The 18,941-nt window shown below is 38.3% G+C and overlaps 2 protein-coding genes across 2 annotated transcripts in view; both read left to right on the top strand.

Annotated features, from left to right (window-relative positions):
* LOC310632508 (nebulin-like) overlaps positions 1–1,111 on the top strand; it is a gene marked incomplete at its 3' end in the record, with an annotated part of 30,204 nt that extends 29,093 nt beyond the window's left edge. The window contains exons 19-21 of the mRNA XM_083349738.1: positions 337–444; positions 544–657; positions 965–1,111. Coding sequence (XP_083205864.1) covers positions 337–444; positions 544–657; positions 965–1,111 — 369 coding nt within the window. The remainder of the gene's footprint in view (positions 1–336; positions 445–543; positions 658–964) is intronic.
* Positions 1,112–1,235: 124 nt separating this feature from the next.
* Positions 1,236–18,941, top strand: part of NEB (nebulin) — a 196,352-nt gene continuing 178,646 nt past the window's right edge. Inside the window, exons 1-19 of the mRNA XM_083350431.1 lie at positions 1,236–1,262; positions 1,349–1,453; positions 1,819–1,917; positions 2,460–2,564; positions 3,486–3,593; positions 3,687–3,800; positions 5,565–5,666; positions 5,751–5,858; positions 5,948–6,052; positions 6,471–6,569; positions 9,267–9,371; positions 10,466–10,573; positions 10,667–10,780; positions 14,037–14,138; positions 14,223–14,330; positions 14,421–14,525; positions 16,336–16,434; positions 17,739–17,843; positions 18,830–18,937. Of these exons, the coding sequence (XP_083206557.1) occupies positions 1,251–1,262; positions 1,349–1,453; positions 1,819–1,917; positions 2,460–2,564; positions 3,486–3,593; positions 3,687–3,800; positions 5,565–5,666; positions 5,751–5,858; positions 5,948–6,052; positions 6,471–6,569; positions 9,267–9,371; positions 10,466–10,573; positions 10,667–10,780; positions 14,037–14,138; positions 14,223–14,330; positions 14,421–14,525; positions 16,336–16,434; positions 17,739–17,843; positions 18,830–18,937 (1,911 nt within the window). The 5' untranslated portion in view covers positions 1,236–1,250. The remainder of the gene's footprint in view (positions 1,263–1,348; positions 1,454–1,818; positions 1,918–2,459; positions 2,565–3,485; positions 3,594–3,686; positions 3,801–5,564; positions 5,667–5,750; positions 5,859–5,947; positions 6,053–6,470; positions 6,570–9,266; positions 9,372–10,465; positions 10,574–10,666; positions 10,781–14,036; positions 14,139–14,222; positions 14,331–14,420; positions 14,526–16,335; positions 16,435–17,738; positions 17,844–18,829; positions 18,938–18,941) is intronic.

The following is an 18,941-nucleotide window of genomic DNA, read 5'->3' as shown; positions in this document are numbered from 1 at the left end:
CGAGTAACAGGCGCTCACTCTGTTACGCGGCACTCGGGATTTGACCCGCCAAACTGCTGACCTTCTGATCGACAAGCTCAGCGTCCTAACCCACTGAGCCATGAATTAATATATGCTCTCTAAAAAACCAAGAAGGATCTAGTCATTTCATGAAATCAACACAGAGATGAATCCAGTATTTCTTATTCTTAGAGTAACAGATTTCGACCCATCAGGTTGTTACTGATCTGAATGTGCCAGATTGTTGTGATTTTATATATTTCCCGCAATAAATGGCTGCATTGATTCTTCATGTCACACTTCCCTTCTGTTTTCTTATCATGCTCATTTGGTTAGAATTGGTACAAGTATGACTGGGATCAATCCAAAGCAAAGAAGTTTGATATCAAAATGGATGCCATCCCAATTCTGGCTGCCAAAGCGAAACAAAAAATTGCGAGTGATGTAAGTGTTACACAGAATTTTAAAAAGGCAATTCTTGGCTTTCCATTTTTATACAAATTTATAGCATATGAAACTATGTTATTCTCTTTTCACATGTAGGTTGAGTACAAGAAGGGCTATGAAAAGAGCAAAGGGAAGCTTGTTGGAGCCTTGAGCGTTGAGGATGATCCTAGGATCATGCACTCTCTGAAAGTAGGCAAGCTGCAAAGTGATGTAAGTAACCCCAATGAATAAAATTGTGAAAACAGGAAGTGTGGGAGGCATACAACATTCTCCTTGGGTTCCAGGAGCTTACAAGCAAGGAGACAATGGAGTATGGAATAACAAGTCCTAAACGTTTTTTTTAAAAAAATATATATTACAATCTTTGCTCTATATTTAATTTCAAACAAATATATTATTTCTCAGGATAACCAACAGTTCAATAGCAAAACTTTCTAAATGGGAGACAACATCATGCTATAAGAAATATTTTCTAAACCCCTGTTGCATGATTGCTTCTACTTTTCCACTCTTGCAGAGATTATATAAGGAACCGTACGAAAAAGCAAAAGGAGTAAGCATTAACTATTGTGAGACTCCACAGTACCAGGTCGACAACACTCTTAAGAACTTCAGTGGGGTAAGTGTGGTGGAGATTTCTCCTTTGCTTCTGCTCCAGACCTAGTCTTGCTTGCTTTGCTACAACATGTAATTGTGTCACTCCACAGGTGAAATACAAAGAGCCTTACATAGCCAATGTCTTGGGCCGGTACATAGGCACCTTTGAGGACCCTTATGAAGCCCATTGCATAAAGGTTGGAGCCATGAAGAGCGACGTGAGTATGAATTGTACCTATTTGCCTCTTTTCCCCCCTTTCTTGTTCAGTTCCTGGTGCTTATTGAACTCTGGTGTTTTCTCTAGAAAAACTATAAAGCAGACTATGAAGATGAAAAGGCTAAATGCTATTTCCCTCAAACCATAACTCAAGAATATGAAGCCATGAAGAAGCTGGACGTGTGCAAAGATGTAAGTTATTGCACTAGTGAGGTCATATTTTTTTTACGTGCTTCAAAACTGAAAAAGAAAAGTGTCTCAGTGGTATATTATTTCATAAAATTCTTAAACCAATAAATAAAAGAAAAGATATTACATGATCTGAAAATATGTGAAGTGTTGTTGGTGGTACAAGAACTGAATTCAAATATCATACAGCAAATACTGTCAAAATAAGTGCTGGCTTCTCCAACTGTACTTTTGCTGAATGGATGGATGAACAATGATAACACAATGGATCTTCATAAAACGTATCATGAATGATCAAAGCATAAACTTGATGTCTACCAAAAACTAATTGCCACTGAATTTTTTTTAAAAAAACATTTTCTCCCTAGTCTGCCTACAAAAAACATCCTGACCAGATCAAGTTTACTTCAGTGCCGGATTCTCTGGTTTTGCGACAAGCACAGATTAATACGAAGCAGCTGAGTGACGTAAGGCTTTGCATGGTCTTTTTATTTTCTGCTAACTTGTCTGGCAAACAGCATAGCATTATTTGGGACTCGCAGGTACTTAACATTGCAATAATGTTAAGTGATTGCCAGGAATTGTCAGGAGCTGCTGGTTGATGCTTAACTAGATTCAGATTGTACGAAATGAAAGTGATCATTTTTGATTGCCGGCCTGCTGAAAGCCAAAGACGTTCTTCATTTGATGGTGCCATGAAGCTCTTTTCCTCTGCAGTGCGGATACTACCGTAGCGGAAGTGTGCTGCTGACACTAGATACATGTGTGGCACGGTGTTGAGAAACTATCTACCTGTCTTATGAACAGTGTGTTTGCGTGAAATTTTTGTAACAGTCCCCACACAGTTTGCTCTTTAAGTCCTCATTAACTCATTCTGCCTTTCAGTTAACGGGGTTAGAAAAAAGTCTGTTAGCCACAGTTGGTCTCTAGGAGAAGGAGTTCATCCCATAGGAAAGGGCAGTGTGTGTTAGTAATTTATATACCACTATGTGTTCATTCTATATTTCAGATGAATTACAAAGCCAAACATGAGGCTGAAAAGTTCAAATGTTCCATACCTCCAGATGCTCCTTTGTTTCTCCAATCCAGAGTCAATGCTTATAACATCAGTGATGTAAGTATAAGACTTGCAAATGATAGTTTTGCAATTAGAGTTTTGACTTAATTGCATGAAATATTAAACATTTCTATTACTACTAGGACAATAGGGCATGAATCAAACACATAGCAGTGTGATCTCAGGCAGGTAAGCAGGGTGTAAGACTAGATGGATGCCTTCCGAAGACCCCAGGGCATCTTTCATAATCCATAGTCAGTATGAGCAAGGGCATTAAAATAAAAAAAGAGAATTAACTTAATTTGAGAACAAAAGAGAAAAGAGTTCAGAACATATTGGGGAGGAAGAATGAAGCATGTCAAAATTATGACACAAGAAGAAAGGTGAGAAAGAAAACAAATATTTGGAAAAGACTGTATGGGTCAGGAAAAAGGTAGCAGGAATGCTAGGGAAAGAGGCTAATCAAGTTCTGCATACTTAACACAACCTGGAAAAGTAGATCTAAAAGCTGTTGTTGAGAATATTATGGGAGGGTGTGCGACTGAGCAGACATAACTCCAATTATGTGATACATCACAGCTTGGTATCCAGGCAAGGATCAGATGACGATAAAGAACTTGATTAGGTGAATGCATTCTGCCTTTAGGTACTGAAGAGGATAGATTGGTTACATCACGTATTTGCATATTGTATACTGTTCATCTCATAAGAGGCTTTTTTAACAAGTTTCAAATATTAAAAAAGTGATAATATTTTTAGTAGTACTTTATGGTAGCTTAGGGAAACATTAGAATTCATATTTCAGTTGGTTAGAAATTTTTGCTCTTAACTTGAAGAATACTTTCATGTTGTCAATCAACCTGAGGTATGGTTATAGATAAAAGCATCTTCTGCCACCAGTGTATGTATTTTGAGGCTGATCCTCCTGATTCCCAGTTCAAGTTGACCCACTTTATTTTCCTCTTCTCTCTTGGTTAGAATTGGTACAAGTATGACTGGGATCAATCGAAAGCAAAGAAGTTTGATATCAAAATGGATGCTATCCCAATTCTGGCTGCTAAAGCAAAACAAAAAATTGCGAGCGATGTAAGTATGGCACAGAGGAGTAACACTTAGCTTTCAATTTGCATGCAAAGTTGGTAGCCTATAAAAATATTTTATTCCAATATCCCCCTGTAGGTTGAGTACAAGAAAGGCTATGAGAAGGGCAAAGGGAAGCTTATTGGCGCCTTGAGCGTCCAGGATGATCCCAAGATCTTACATTCTCTGAAAGTGGGCAAAATGCAAAATGACGTAAGTAAACCCAAAATACAGTAGAGTGAAAATGGAGTGTGTGGCATGTTAGAATCTTTGCGTGATGTAGTACAACCCCCCCTTTTTTGCTCCCTGTATTCTAGAGCTATAAAAGCAAGAAAAATTAGTAGTGAAATAAAAATTCTCAACTCATTTTTTGAAATTATAATCTGCATAACAGTAGCCCAGTAAAGAATAAACATTCCATACGCACCTGGAGTATTTTGTTAATATTTTTATGACTATCAAATTCGAGAACTTTCAAGTTTAATAATGTATACTGTATTTATATAATGCCTAATTATCCTAATTTATTTGGAGTCAAGTTAAGTAGTCAGCTGCCTAATGAAAAAATGTTTCAACTAAAATAATCATGAACATCAATATGTTAGATCACGAATGAACTGGGCGGCGTAAGTGACCTGCTGGTGCCTGCCGTCCCACTCACACAAGCCTCGTTGCAGGTGCTTGTGACCCCACTTGTGCGAGTGTCACCACAGACATCATGGGTGCTAGCACACTGTCATAAAATTGAGTTCAAGCCACTCAAAGTGAAGTTTTCCAATAATTCTTTTATTCTTGTAAGACAAGTGTGCAATTAAACTTAATTAGTTCCTTTATATTTGTACATATACTTGTCTAATTTCAAAGTTATCTTACTACAATAAGCTATGCCCAACAAGGCTATTCAGGTTACTATGTCCAACAAGGCTACTCAACTAACTGTGCCCAACAAGGCTAGTCAAGTTGCTGTAAGTATTGCTTCTCAACTAAGCTACTCATTTACACAATACTCACATATACTCTCAACACAGGTGTTCAAACTATGTTAGACTGGGCTGGGAAGCAGACTTAGAGCATCTCCTGCTCCAACAAGAGTCATGTCAAACTTTGGGGGGTGGGTTCATTCCAGTCTTCTCTTTATACCCAACTAGTTTACTCAGAATCCATGTGTATGGTACAACTTGCCCCAGTCATGTCAGGAACTTTACATTTTTACTTTCTATTCCAAGACTCCATGAAAAGTGCAATCCACTACACTCTTTATATCCACTAATGTTCTACCTGGTATCACCAATAATAAATCATGCATACAGGCACTCAGAATCTTTCCTTATCAGTAGTATACAGGTTCCAGCAATGTGAGTTACCCAGTGAGTTCATGAAAAGGCTAACTATGGTTGTATTACAGGTCCCCTATATTCATAACTTATATCATATTTGTGATATATTCATAACATGTAACATATAATATGTAACAACGCATGCACACACACACACACATGCGCCTGCCCCTCCCCCAAAATTATCCCCTCTTTCCCCCCTTCCTCCCGCTCCAGGCTGCCAACCTGGAAAGGTTGGGGAATTCTGAACTACCGTAAATAGAATATCCATATCAGAAAGCTGTTTTTACATGGGACATTATTAATAGCCATTATTAATTGATATGAAGTATACTGACCATTTCATTTATAAACTGATTTGGATTTCCCATAAACACCTGCCTTGCTACTCCGGGAGAGAAAACCTTTGCTAATCTATATCCTGGAATTAAGCCAGGAAGATAGTTCTTATGTGCCCATTTTAATTATGAATTCATAATGTAGATTTGAATGAAATCCTTTGGTATACATTGTGACGCATATTTTCAGGATGGAAAGGAAACTGAACTGTGTTAAGTGGGGGTAAGGCATACCCAGAAGGAATGTTATCTTCCACATGGCTTTCTATAACCCTTTCTCCATTTTTTCCCCACTCTTGCAGAGATTATATAAGGAAGCATATGAAAAAGCAAAAGGAGTAAGCATTAACTATTGTGAGACTCCACAGTACCAGGTCGACAACACTCTTAAGAACTTCAGTGGGGTAAGTGTGGTGGACATTTCTCCTTTGCTTCTGCTCCATAGTCTTGCTTGCTTTGCTACAACATGTAATTGCGTTTCTCCACAGGTGAAATACAAAGAGCCTTACATAGCCAATGTCTTGGGCCGGTACATAGGCACCTTTGAGGACCCCTATGAAGCCCATTGCATAAAGGTTGGAGCCATGAAGAGTGACGTGAGTATGAATTGTACCTATTTTCCTCTATTTTTTTCCTTTCTTGTACAGTTCATGGTTTTTATGCTGTTTTCTGGTGGTTCCTCTAGAAAAACTATAAAGCAGACTATGAAGACGAAAAGGCTAAATGCTATTTCCCTCAAACCATAACTCAAGAATATGAAGCCATGAAGAAGCTGGACATGTGCAAAGATGTAAGTCATTGTTCTAGTGAGGTTGCTTTTTCATGTGCTTGAGAAATGAAAAAGAAAAGAGTCTCAGTGGTGTATTATTTTAATTTAATTTAATTTTAATTCCATTTATATCCCGCCCTTCTCCGAAGACTCAGGGCGGCTTACAAGCTTATGTCTTGATATTCTTAAAATAATGAAATAAAAGGTATGTGAAAATATTTGAAGCATCATTGGTGGTACAAGAACTGCATTTAAACATCATAGTGCAAATGCTTCCAATATCAATGCAGCCTTCTCCGTCCATATTTTTGCTGAATGGATGCATGGATGATAGTAGCAGATCAGAATGTTGTAAAACATATCATGAAGTAGAAAAAACATAAATGTGATGTCTACTGAAAAGTAATCGCTGCTGAGTTTTGTTTTATTCTTTTCCTAGTCTGCCTACAAAAAGCATCCTGACCAGATCAAGTTTACTTCAGTGTTGGATTCTCCAGTTTTGCTACAAGCACAGATTAATACCAAGCAGCTGAGTGATGTAAGCAACCAGGAAATGGACAGGTCCCGGCTTTGCTTGATCTTACCTTTCCTGCTAAATTGTCTGACAGACAGCCTAGGGTTCGCTGGGGCTTGCAGATTCTTTCCATTGCAATAACATGCATCTCTATTTGGAAAGTGAGAATTTTGTGGCAATGCTTTTGAAAACAAATTGAAGCAGTTGCTTAGAATGTGACAGGCTTCATACCTGAGCATGGCAGTGCATCTCAGTTTTCCAGAAGCTTATTCATGTGCGTATGTGCTTATTTAGCAGTACATTCTCAGACAAGAATCAGATAGATTAGGTTCTCTGTTGCAGACAAGAATTAAGCCCTGGGAGGCAGGCATCGCCCTTCTCAGTTCCAAATGGTCAATGCCTTTGCATAGGGCTGTGCTTGTGGAATTCTAAATATGGGCATTTTTTTCTGTCACCCTTCTCAGTTAACAGGTGTTTGTTTGGTGCTCAGAATAGCTTAGAAAGATTTACAAACTGTTCATTTTTAACTTCTAGAAAGGGCTGATTGCTACTTTAGCAGGTTTAGCTCCTGTGCCACCTCTTCTATTTTGTCCCTCTTCCCCTCCTTAGTCTCTGGAGAAACTGACCATGTCACTGATGCTAATTTAGATGACTCTAAAATGTTTGTAATTGTACCTTAATTGTGGTTTTTTTTTAATCGTGAGACCCTTTCACATGTCCCACAAACTGTGGCAGGAAGATGCCTTCCTACCATTCCGGAAACACAGAAATGGATGTGATCATCTTTAAATTCAGCCTTGTCCCATTATAAAAACAATCTTGTATTATATAGGTGTAAACAACGTTATTAATAAGTTAAAACAGTTATTCCGTTATTACTGTGAGGGGAAACAAATCTGACAGGAGAACACGCGGGAACTTTGACAGCTGTCAAAGTTCCCCACACAGCGCAGGCGCAGCCACTGACAGCTCGCGGCTGTCAAAACACCGAGCCATGCGGAAACAAGAACTGTCAAAGGAAGACGGCGCGGATTGGTTCGGTTAGACGCGGCGCCAAAAGGGACGTTCCTGATTGGTCCTCACTGACAGCTGCCGGCTATAAAAGCCGGACGAATGATTCTGTTGTTGCCTTTGTTCTCAATAAACCTCTAGTTAATTAGCCTGTCGTCCCGAGTGGTCCTTCGGCTACTTCAAATCTGTTGCCCACTATTTTTGTTTTGCTTTAAAGTGGCATTTTTCCACCATAGGCAATAGAAATCTTGTAGCTCAGCTGGTCTGCAGTACCTCATTTCTAGGTAATGTTAAGGAGGAAGGTGAACTGCCCTGCTGCTATTGGCTTCCTCTAGCTCTCTGGTCACCCAATATTTGACAACAGGAGAATCAAAACTTTCCCATTGTGCCCCAAAGCCATTTTCCCCACAGCTCTGGCAGCCTATGCTCAGGCTGCCAAAACTTCAAAAGAAGACAAGAGAGCTGCCTGGGAAGAAGCCATGATAAAGCGTCTAATTGTCCTGTCCGACTGAGATATTCTGAAGGACAAGAAAACTGTGGGGAAAGAGAAGTAGAAGGGAAGTTGTTCTTTAGCTGCCAGTCCCCAGGTCGAAACTGTCTACTTTGGCTTGGTAGAGAAGGCATAGCTGTGCCTGGTTCTCAGAGATGGCTGCCTACATTTGTTGACCTGTACCAGAGGTCCATCTACAAGTCTTCTGCTACCAGTAATTGAGACCAAAGAGGCTTTTTTCACCTCTTTGTTTACTTTCCTCATTGATCAAACCTGTTTACCTCACTACTGAGGTAGAAAAAGAGTCAGAACTGGAACCAGTGCATTTGTAGGTGGTGGGCTTTGATGCTGACTCATAAACAGCAGAAAAACTCTTCACTGCTCAAGTCTGAATGTGTTTTTGATCCTTGGAATTCCAGAGAGAAAGAGAGAGACAGACAGACAGACAGACAAGTTAAATGTCTAGCGATAAAACTGAAAATCTAAAAAATTGACACCCTCGCATCCTGAAAATGGACTACATTCCAGGCCTCTTTATTCCCTTCTTCTTCCTGGCACTGGAGGGGGACATATTTTTACCTCTTCTTGGTGAGGAATTCCTCCCATTCCTCTCCTCATTGCCTACTGAGCCATTCTCCAGATCATGTTAGTTATACAAACATCTGTTATTCACTTGACCAGATCTTCAAAGTTAACTCTCAAGCACACCACAAAATTACTGTGGTTATCTGAACTTTTCTGAATAAGCCCTGGGGAGGAGAGGCTTACCATTTTATAACTCCCGCCATCAATAGGGTTACTGAAAATCCTACATCATTTCTGTTGCTAATAAAGCATTTGGTCTCAGGCAGATATATGGCTCGTGTGAAATAGGAAAGTAGTAAATTTTCTTAGATTTCAAACATATTTGTCAGGAAAGAAAGTTGGTATTAAAAAAGTTGAAATTGATGCTATTGATGCAAAGGAAGAACTAGGCACCACCATTCTGTCCCATTTGCTCCTTTAGATGGTTCATCAATTGGACAAGGTAGTCCTTCTGGGAAGGCATTTGGTTTGGGTACTGGAGCAAAGCATTGATGACTTGATCAATAGTTAGCGGGGTTAGAAAAAAGTCTGTAGCCATAGTTGGTCTCTAGGAGAAGGAATTCATCCCACATTGAAGAGCAGCATGTGTTAGTAATTTACAGTATATTCCACTATTTGTTCATTCTATATTTCAGATGAATTACAAAGCCAAACATGTGGCTGAAAAATTCAGATGTTCCATACCTCCAGATGCTCCTTTGTTTCTCCAGTCCAGAGTCAATGCCTATAATATCAGTGATGTGAGTATAATGGACAGCTGCTCTTGTGACACATTTTCTTAATAAATAATATTATTGCTACTATGTTAATAGGTCATGAATCTAAAATATTTGCAGTGCGATGTCTATTAGACAGACAGTGAACAAGCTTAGTTGAATCTTCTTTGAATACATTGGACAGACTCTTGTTAATCCATAGTCAGCATGGACAAGGACAGCAAGCTTGAAAAGAACCAATCTAATTAGCTATATTTAAAACAACACCAAGATTTATCGATATAGTGGATGAAATAAAATGAGAGAATGATACGAAGGAAGAAGGAAAGAAGAATTTCTCAGCTCATCTAGGAATGTGTTATGCATATTTGGCAGGAGAAAGTATAGAAACAGAAATGATGTAGAATAGGCCAGTTGGGTGCTAAGACTCTTAGAAGTACTTAGAACAGGGGTGTGAAACTGCCAGTCTGCGGGCCGGATGAGTCATGCCAAAAATGTGCCCACTCTAGCTCCAGCAATGGGAAAAAAGTCACCACACATTGCAACATGTCACATGATGTGGCAAGTTTGACACCCCTGACTTAGAATATGAGTGACTGTAATCAGGAATTACTAGAAAAGAGTCTGGGTTATGAGTAGGGATGGGGAGTGAAGGACAGGGTGGCAATGTGTACATCTAGACAGATGTATCTATAACCAAATAATTATTATATGAAGATATGTGTTTTCTCTATGTTTAAGTCTCTTGCTATATTTATATCAATATTCTTGTTGATAGATATATTGATAGATATATGGATAAGGAAATATTCTAAATCTGTCCCATTAGTGTGGTATAGATTGCCAAAGCAGTCTGTACATATAGATCCATCTTATAATGGACTCATTTTGTGAAAGTTACAAATATTTAAAGGTGATTCTATTTCTTGATGATATTTTATTGCAGCATAAAGAATTTATTATCCAGTTGGTTAGAAATGATGATTGTTGCTCTTATCCTGAAGAATGTTTTCATTTAGTCAATCAAGTTGAGTTATGGCATTAGATAAAAAAAGATTTATCCTTCTGATTCCTAGTTCAGGTTGATCCATTTTATTTTCCTCTTCTTTCTTGGTTAGAATTGCTACAAGTATGATTGGGATCAATTAAAAGCAAATAAGTTTGATATCAAAGTAGATGCCATCCCAATTCTGGCTGCTAAAGCAAAACAAAAAATTGCGAGCGATGTAAGTATGACACAGAGTAATAACACTTAATTTTCAATCTGCACACAACGTTTGTAGCCTATGAAAATATTTTATTCCAATATCCCCCTGTAGGTTGAGTACAAGAAAGGCTATGAAAAGGGCAAAGGGAAGCTTATTGGCGCCTTGAGCGTCCAGGATGATCCCAAGATCTTACATTCTCTGAAAGTGGGCAAAATGCAAAATGATGTAAGTAAGCTCAAAATGGGGTAAAATGGGGTGTGTGGCATGCTTGAACCTTTGTGATGATGTAACACAAACCTTTTTTTGGCTCCCTGTATTTTAGAGCTATGAAGCAAAAAAAAAAATAGTAATTAAATAAGAATTCCCAAATCATTTTTGAAAATTATAATCTGCATCCAGTAGTATTTTAATAGTAGCCAATAAAGAAGACATATACCATATGCACCTTCAGTAACTTGCTAACATGTTTATGATTCTTATGGTCTTCTTTTATGACTATATCAAATTTGGGACTTTTCAATTTTATAATGTATATTTATATAATATATAATTAACCTAAATTATTCACAGTTATGTGAATTGTGAATTGTCTGATGGTACCAATAAAACTGAATATCAGTAGCTCACACTGGTAACAAAACATCTGCAGGCAAACAGCTGAGCTCAGAGAGCAGTAAGGACTCCTCAACTGTCTGATGAAAACGTATTTGAAATAGAATAACATTAATTCATGAACATCAAAATGTTCAATCATCAAAGATCTAAATGGGACATCTGTATTTGACAGTTGTCCAACTGGGCTGTTAACAACCATTGTTAAACTACATGAGGTACAGTGGTTGTTTCCATTAGAATTTGTGATGGGATTTTCATAAACAAATTCTAGCACTGTTGAAATCAACCTATCCAAATCTAAGAATCATGGGTTTAATCCAGATTACATGATTTTTTTTTTCTAGGAGATTAGGGCCCAGTTCCATGGATCTCTCTTTTGGTTGGGGTTCTAATATATTTTATTGCTGTTCTATAGTTTATATACTGAGTTTTCTTTCTTATTATATTTTTTTTGTTATTCTTACTTGTGTAGTAAGCTGCCCAGAGTCAAATTGTTTCAGTTGAGTGGCCTTACAAATGTAAGCAAAAATAAATAAATAAATTCCATCAATAAAATATGTGCTATATGTTTCCATCCTAATTATGGATTCAGAATGTGTGGGGACTTCCGGTGGCTCCGCGGCGACGGAGGGAGCCTTCCCGGGCTGCCCGCGGCTCAGCTGGTGCTTTTTCGCCCGAAACAGCGCCGATCAGCTGTTCGGGCGAATCTGAAGCCCCCTCCTCGGGAGAAGAGGAGGGGGTGAGCCCCCAGGTGGGGGTTGAGTTCTCCGGGGCCGCCTGAGCTTGGAGCTTGGGCGGCCGAAGGATTGAACTCCCCCGTAGCCTGGGCTGCTCCCAGCTGACCAGCGTCTCTGCTCCGGACTTTATGGAGCAGAGCCAGGCGTCTGCGACCATCCCTGCTTGAAGGAGAGACTATGAAAGGGAAAGAGCAGGCAGAGCAGTACAAGAGGGAAAGATGAAGAGATGAAGAAGATTTTATTTTACTCTCAAGCTTGATGGACTTTGTTTAAAACTTAAAGTGAAAGTGCGTCACAATTGTAAGTAAAAGATGGCGGCTAAACCTCCCCCTAGAACTTTTCGGAGTGCTGGAAATTCTCCGGTGCAACAACAATCATTGCTGCAGGCGTTGCATTCTCCTGATGTATTGACATCGAAGGATCTTGAAAAACATACCCAGTTAATTTTGGAGTCAATGGGTGTTAAATTTCTACAGATGGAGGAGAAATTGGAGAAATTGGAGCAGAGAATGGAAGAAAGGATGGAACAGAAACTTAGAGAAATGAAGGTAGACATTTTGTCCTCAGTGCAAAAAGTTGCTAAATGTGTGGAGGTGCTGGATGATCAAGTGCAAGACTTGATTCAAAAGAATGCTTTATTAGAAGCAAAAGTATTGGAAATTGAAGATTTAAAAGACAAAATTGACAGTGAACAGAGCTTGGCCCAATTTTACCAGATGCAGTTTGCTGTGAGAATTAGAGGCCTAAAAGAGGATATTAAGGAAGATTTAAAGCAGCTGGTTTCTGAGGCTTTTGAGGGAGTATTGAACCATCCAGCATCTGAATTAAAACAAGGTATGGACAAAGTGTTCCGTGTGAATTCGTGGATTGCTAAACAGAGAAAGTTGCCTAGAGATGTGGTGGTTTATTTTGTAAAAAGGGAAATTAGAGATGAAGTTATACAAGCTGCCTACGATACCAAAGTTGTGATTGCTGGTCAACAAGTTTTGGTTTTAAAAGAAATTCCTCCAAAGATTTTAAAGAGAAGGAAGGATTTTATACTTCTTGTGCAAGAGCTCAAGCAAAGAGATATAAGGTTCAGATGGGAGATCCCAGTTGGGTTGAGCTTCATGTATGATGGCAAAAGATACTGTTTGAGTAATGTGAAGCAAGCGCATGATTTTTATAATAATGTCTTGGAAGTAACCCCATCAACACTTCTGGAAGCTGCAGAGGGATCTGGAGAAGGAGAACATCAAGAGGATGAAGATGCACAGATAGATGAGAAGGGTACAGGAGGAGTTCAAGCTGCAACTCTTTTGGATGATCTTAGAGAACAGAGGGTGACGCGTGCTGCCTTAAAACGCTCAAAAAAGAAAAAAAAATAAGTCCAGTAGAAATCTATGGAACTTCCACAAAATATTTATAGTTAAGTGGTAGTTGTGTTTTAAAAAAAAAAAAAAAAGTTTTGGGATGCTATGTATGGTAATAGATTTTTTTTTTTTAATTTGGAATTAATGGACAACTTACTACAGAGGAAGAGGAAGAAAGTTTTGTGGGTTAATGTGGGTTAATTTGTGTAAGAACTATTTATTAATGTGCAAATGAGAATATGTTAAGGTAATAGTGAATTGTGGAAGAACATAGATGGGAATGATGCTAGTTTTCTTTTATTTTAGTTTTTTATATATATTTAGTATTATTAAGGATTGGTTTACTATATACAAGCTAGAGAGTGATGGATTTTAGAGTTTATAATTGTTAGTATATGATTGTTTATGATTGCCTTTTAGATATATACCTTGTATTTTGCTCTGGGAAGTCGGGGGGGGGGGAGGGGGAGGAGGGGAAGTGGAGGGGGGGAGGTAGGGGAGGGAGGAGGGGGAGGGGGAGGGGGGGAGATAGGGGGGAGGTAGGGAGGGGAGGAGGGAGGGGGAAGGGGGGTTTTTTTAAAGGAAAATTGTATTTTATAAAACTTTTCAATAAAAAAAAAAAAGAATGTAAATTTGGATGAAATCCTTTGGAATACGTTGTGATGTACATTTCAGGATGATAGGTGTGTAGGTGAGAAGCCAGGCAGACGCAGAATGAACAACATTTGCAACATTGTTTCCTAATCCCCCTTTCTCCATTTTTTTCCACTCTTGCAGAGATTATATAAGGAAGCATATGAAAAAGCAAAAGGAGTAAGCATTAACTATTGTGAGACTCCACAGTACCAGGTCGACAACACTCTTAAGAACTTCAGTGGGGTAAGTGTGGTGGACATTTCTCCTTTGCTTCTGCTCCATAGTCTTGCTTGTTTTGCTACAACATGTAATTGCGTTTCTCCATAGGTGAAATACAAAGAGCCTTACATAGCCAATGTCTTGGGCCGGTACATAGGCACCTTTGAGGACCCCTATGAAGCCCATTGCATAAAGGTTGGAGCCATGAAGAGCGACGTGAGTATGAATTGTACCTATTTTCCTCTATTTTTTTTCCTTTCTTGTTCAGTTCATGGTTTTTATGCTGTTTTCTGGTGGTTCCTCTAGAAAAACTATAAAGCAGACTATGAAGACGAAAAGGCTAAATGCTATTTCCCTCAAACCATAACTCAAGAATATGAAGCCATGAAGAAGCTGGACGTGTGCAAAGATGTAAGTCATTGTTACTGTGAGATTTTATATTTGTAGGTACATTCGTCCAGAGTCTTTTAAAAAAACTGCTGGTGTTCTTTAAACAATGGTAAACTTAAATATTACCATGATAGTACACGTTTCCTTGGATTGGTCTTGACTCATAGTGATCACGCACATGATCATGCACATGAGGGCTCTTCCTGCCCTCTGCGGACACCCATCCACATAGTTTTTTTTTTGTCATTAGAAGAGAATTAACCATTTTTCTTAAACAGCCCAGACATAATGCTGAAAGTGCCACAATGTTTTCATGTAAAGTGAAATTGGAATCGGTATGTCACATGTGACGCCAAATCAGAATTTAAGAAACCACAGAACTGTTTCAATGAAGCACAGACTAGAGGCATTTTCCTAGTAGTGTTCATTCGTTCAAACACTTCCTTCTGAAGAGATCAGTCTGAAGCCTGGTAACAGATGCCTTTGTAGCATCACCTGCGCAATTTTAATTTTTTTACATTTGGGCAGACCAAATTTGGACTTTGTAGCAGGTCTTGCTTCTCCAGTTTTGTTGCTGTTTCTCTATTACTGCGCTGTTCAGATATACATATAGGCTTCATGTGACACCTGGTGGTAAGGAGACTGCATTTAGTTACTTACTGGAGCAGATTATCTGCCGTATATAATCATCCATTTTCTGCTGTTTCAATGGCTTGGACGAGCTCTGTGCTGCAGAGTGAGCATGCTGTCTCTTTCTCCTTTTCCCCATTTTTAAAAATCCTGGCTTGTAGTATTGTTCAAATGCAGCTAGACCAGATTGGTAGACTCTCCAATATATGTGAGTTTGTAAAAGTCAGTCATGGATTAAAAATACAAGGTTACTTTCCTTTTGGAGGATCTCTTTACAGCCATTGCTGCCTGTCCACCATCTTGGCTCTTACCCCCTTTTGCCTTAGTTTTTACTAATGGTTATTTACTACTTTGGCATTTTTTTATATGTCTGCTTTATATTTCAATGTTTGTTATTCGTTGCAGCTGTTTTATCTGTGTTTTATGAGTGTAAGCTACCACAAGCCCCTGTTGTTTGCAGCAAGAAACAAATACAACATATATTTCCATAAAAGCTGGCTCATGCGTGTATGGATGTTCTTTAAAGCAGTGCAAAATGTTTGAAAGGGATGTTTCACAAAGGGACTGAAGATGCATTCTAGACATGGTTACTAAACTCTGAAGCTCAACATTGCCCAAGAGATATTGGCTGTGAAAACCTACACCAGTATTTTGGAATAAAGCATCTTTCTGGGGAGTGTTAAGAGTACCCTTGTCATTTTCAAGGCTCCCTTGTGTGCATGAAAAATCAGACCGGTTGCTTTCACCACCACTTCATTTTACAGACCATTTCTGTATAGGCAGACATGCAGATCCTGCAGGAACAGATCTGGAAACATCTGTAAAGCCTTGCAAACAGTTGATGCTTCAGTCTTTTGAAGAGAAGGGTTTTGTTTCCAATATGTTGCATAGATTTACTACTAATAGGCTTGATCATCAGCAGTGCAAATAGAGATTGTAACACTGTATCAAGTATGGGACAATATGCTTCTATTCAGGTCTTTCCGTCAAAATAGCAAAATGTACATCTTTGATAATCAGAAAATTTTAAGATTTGTAAACAGCAGTGGGTTGTTTAGTTATGCTGTCGATGACTGAATGGACCATATTAGTATGCTAGAATTTTTTAAAAAATATTTTTTTGCAGATACAGAAAAATAGAACCATAATTTGATATATATTAAAAAGTAAATGCAATTACTTTTTTCCTGCATTTTTCTAGCATGCATACAAGAAACATTCTGGTCAGATCAAGTTTACCCCTGTGACAGACTCGCTGGTTATGGTACAAGCACAAATTAATTCCAAGCAGCTGAGTGATGTAAGTAACCTAGCAACTCAAACAAAGTCCCGTCTGGCCTTATTTTGTCAGATGCTTCCTCTTCTAGTAATGGGTTTCTATTCACGAAGTTGTAGCTTTATCACCTGAATGTTGAAAATGTTCCAGGTTATGATTTTCAAAACATACCATGCGAGGAACATAATATTTTGAAGAATATCAAAATGTCTCATTATTCTCTAGACCAGGGATGGGCAATTAATTTTCCCACATGAGAAACTGGGACTCTTGTGGAGTGCCAAAACAATAAAGCCATGAAGATGTGTAGGCATGCATGCACACACATACGTAAATTGAAAAACAAAATAGCAGTCACCTTCAAACTAAAAGCAACCAAAGAGCCAGATGAGGCCCAGGGACCATAAAATGCCCAGGTCTGCTCTAGACCATACCAATCCAGCCATCCTGAGGGTAATCCAAAAGCTTTCTCAATGTACATTTTATGGAAATGTGAGACTGGGAGATGACTTCTTGTTCCAAAAGATTTACTTCTGGAAATTGTTTGGATCATCCCTGGGACAGCCAAATCCACAGTAGTCAAAAAGAATAATGGAATAGTTCAGTATTCCTTGGAATGTTTTGTTTCCAAACTTGTATATTTTTGCACATATTTAATACCAAAGTCAATAAAACAAGTAGCAATATAATTGGAAAAACAAGGGCTGAGCTTGTAATCAATCAGCAGGGATGGAGAAGCTGGTAATGTTGCTTTAACACAGGAGATCTATTTTTGACACTGTTTTGTGGTAATGCTTCTTATTTTTAATTTTCAAAAGATGGATACTCTGAAAGCAGATGGGGATCTGTTATTGTTGTGTTTATAAAAACAAAAGTCCATTCTATCTTTATGCTAACTGACATTGATCCAACCCTTCCTGAATTAACTGAACAATGTAAACATACTTATTTGCTTGATTTATACCGTGCCTTTCTATTGTGATGGTTATTAAAGTAGAGTGGTAGCTTGGCACTCAACTGCTTTGAAACTCATCGAATTTGGTACTCAATGCACTTTGACATGAATATTTTGTCCCGGTACTCATTGTTTGTTTGGTACTCAACACACAAACTAGAACTTGTCTGTGTCAGCTGCCTTGTGACCCATTATATTATTCTATATGGGAAAAAATTGTTTGGTACTCATTGTTTTTGGTACTCATTGTGCCTCCCGGAACCAATTAAGGATGAGTACGGAGGTACCACTGTGAAAAATGTTTACTTTAATGGTTTGGATTTCCCTCTTATTTTGCTCAAGCATTTTACGTGATTTTCATTTTGCATTTCAGTTGAACTACAAAGCCAAACACGTAGCTGAGAAAAACAGATGCTCTGTCCCTCCAGACGCTCCCTTATTCCTACAATCCAGAGTCAATGCTTACAACATCAGTGATGTAAGAGTCTTATGAATGATACTTTCACAGCTAAAAACAAAACAAAAACAAGCTACTGAAGAGAATCATAATGCTATTCATGACAGTGATGATGATAATAAAGACATAAAACAGGACGTATTTGATTGTCGGGTAACACTTGTCAGGAGGATTAGTTTAAAGACAGAGAACCTAGATCAGCACTTAGATTATCTTCAGAATCAGCTGTCATCACCTCTAGTTAGTTTGGTGAGTGGCATCAGCTTTGGGGAAAGGACAATGATGAATTAAGAAATGAGATACTGAACAGGACGAATGATGAACAGATGGCAATGAAGAAGGGAGAAAATAAAACTATTAAAATAGATATTTAGGAGTTTCTATAGGTGCTGGTAAGAAAAAATATGCTAGGAAAAGAGGCTATTGAGGTTCCAGGAGGCTATGAAGACCAAGAAATCACAGTCAATGTTAGTGTGTATATGTCTGTTCTTATGTGAGAGTTCACAGACAGAGATTCACTTGAAAAACCAATGAAGGAAAAGACTTCATTTAATAAATGTTTAATTATTTACTATGGATAGAAAAAAAACAATTATTCTACAGACATCCCTGACTTCCAGCTTTGAAGAAAGGTTCTTTAGGGTACATGGACTATAATGAAGAGCTTCATTCTAGATTGATGTCCTGAAATTAGATCTTACATTGTCTGGATCATATCTTTGACAGCCCTTGCAATATAAAGTAAAGTTGTTCTCATAGAGGGCTTAATTTATACAAATTCCACATCTTTACTGAATTAATGTTAAAGAGCTTGAAATCTTGGGTGTCAAAAGATTGGTCAAAAAAGATTATTCTATTGTTAGTCTACTCATAATAACATGCACGTTGGATAGTTACGCAGTTATAGGGTTATGCACTCCCTAAGATAAATATATGGATTGTATGTAATACATTTTGGATTTTATGCCATGACTTGTTTGTATATTTTTCTCTTCTCCTTTGGCTAGAATTGGTATAAGTATGACTGGGATCAATCAAAAGCAAAGAAATTTGACATCAAGGTGGATTCCATTCCAATTCTAGCTGCAAAAGCCAAGCAAAAGATTGTCAGTGATGTAA

The sequence above is a fragment of the Vipera ursinii genome (genome assembly GCF_947247035.1).
Source record: "Vipera ursinii genome assembly, chromosome: 1".
Classification (NCBI taxonomy): Eukaryota; Metazoa; Chordata; class Lepidosauria; order Squamata; family Viperidae; genus Vipera; species Vipera ursinii.
This window is presented reverse-complemented; position numbering and strand designations above follow the sequence as displayed.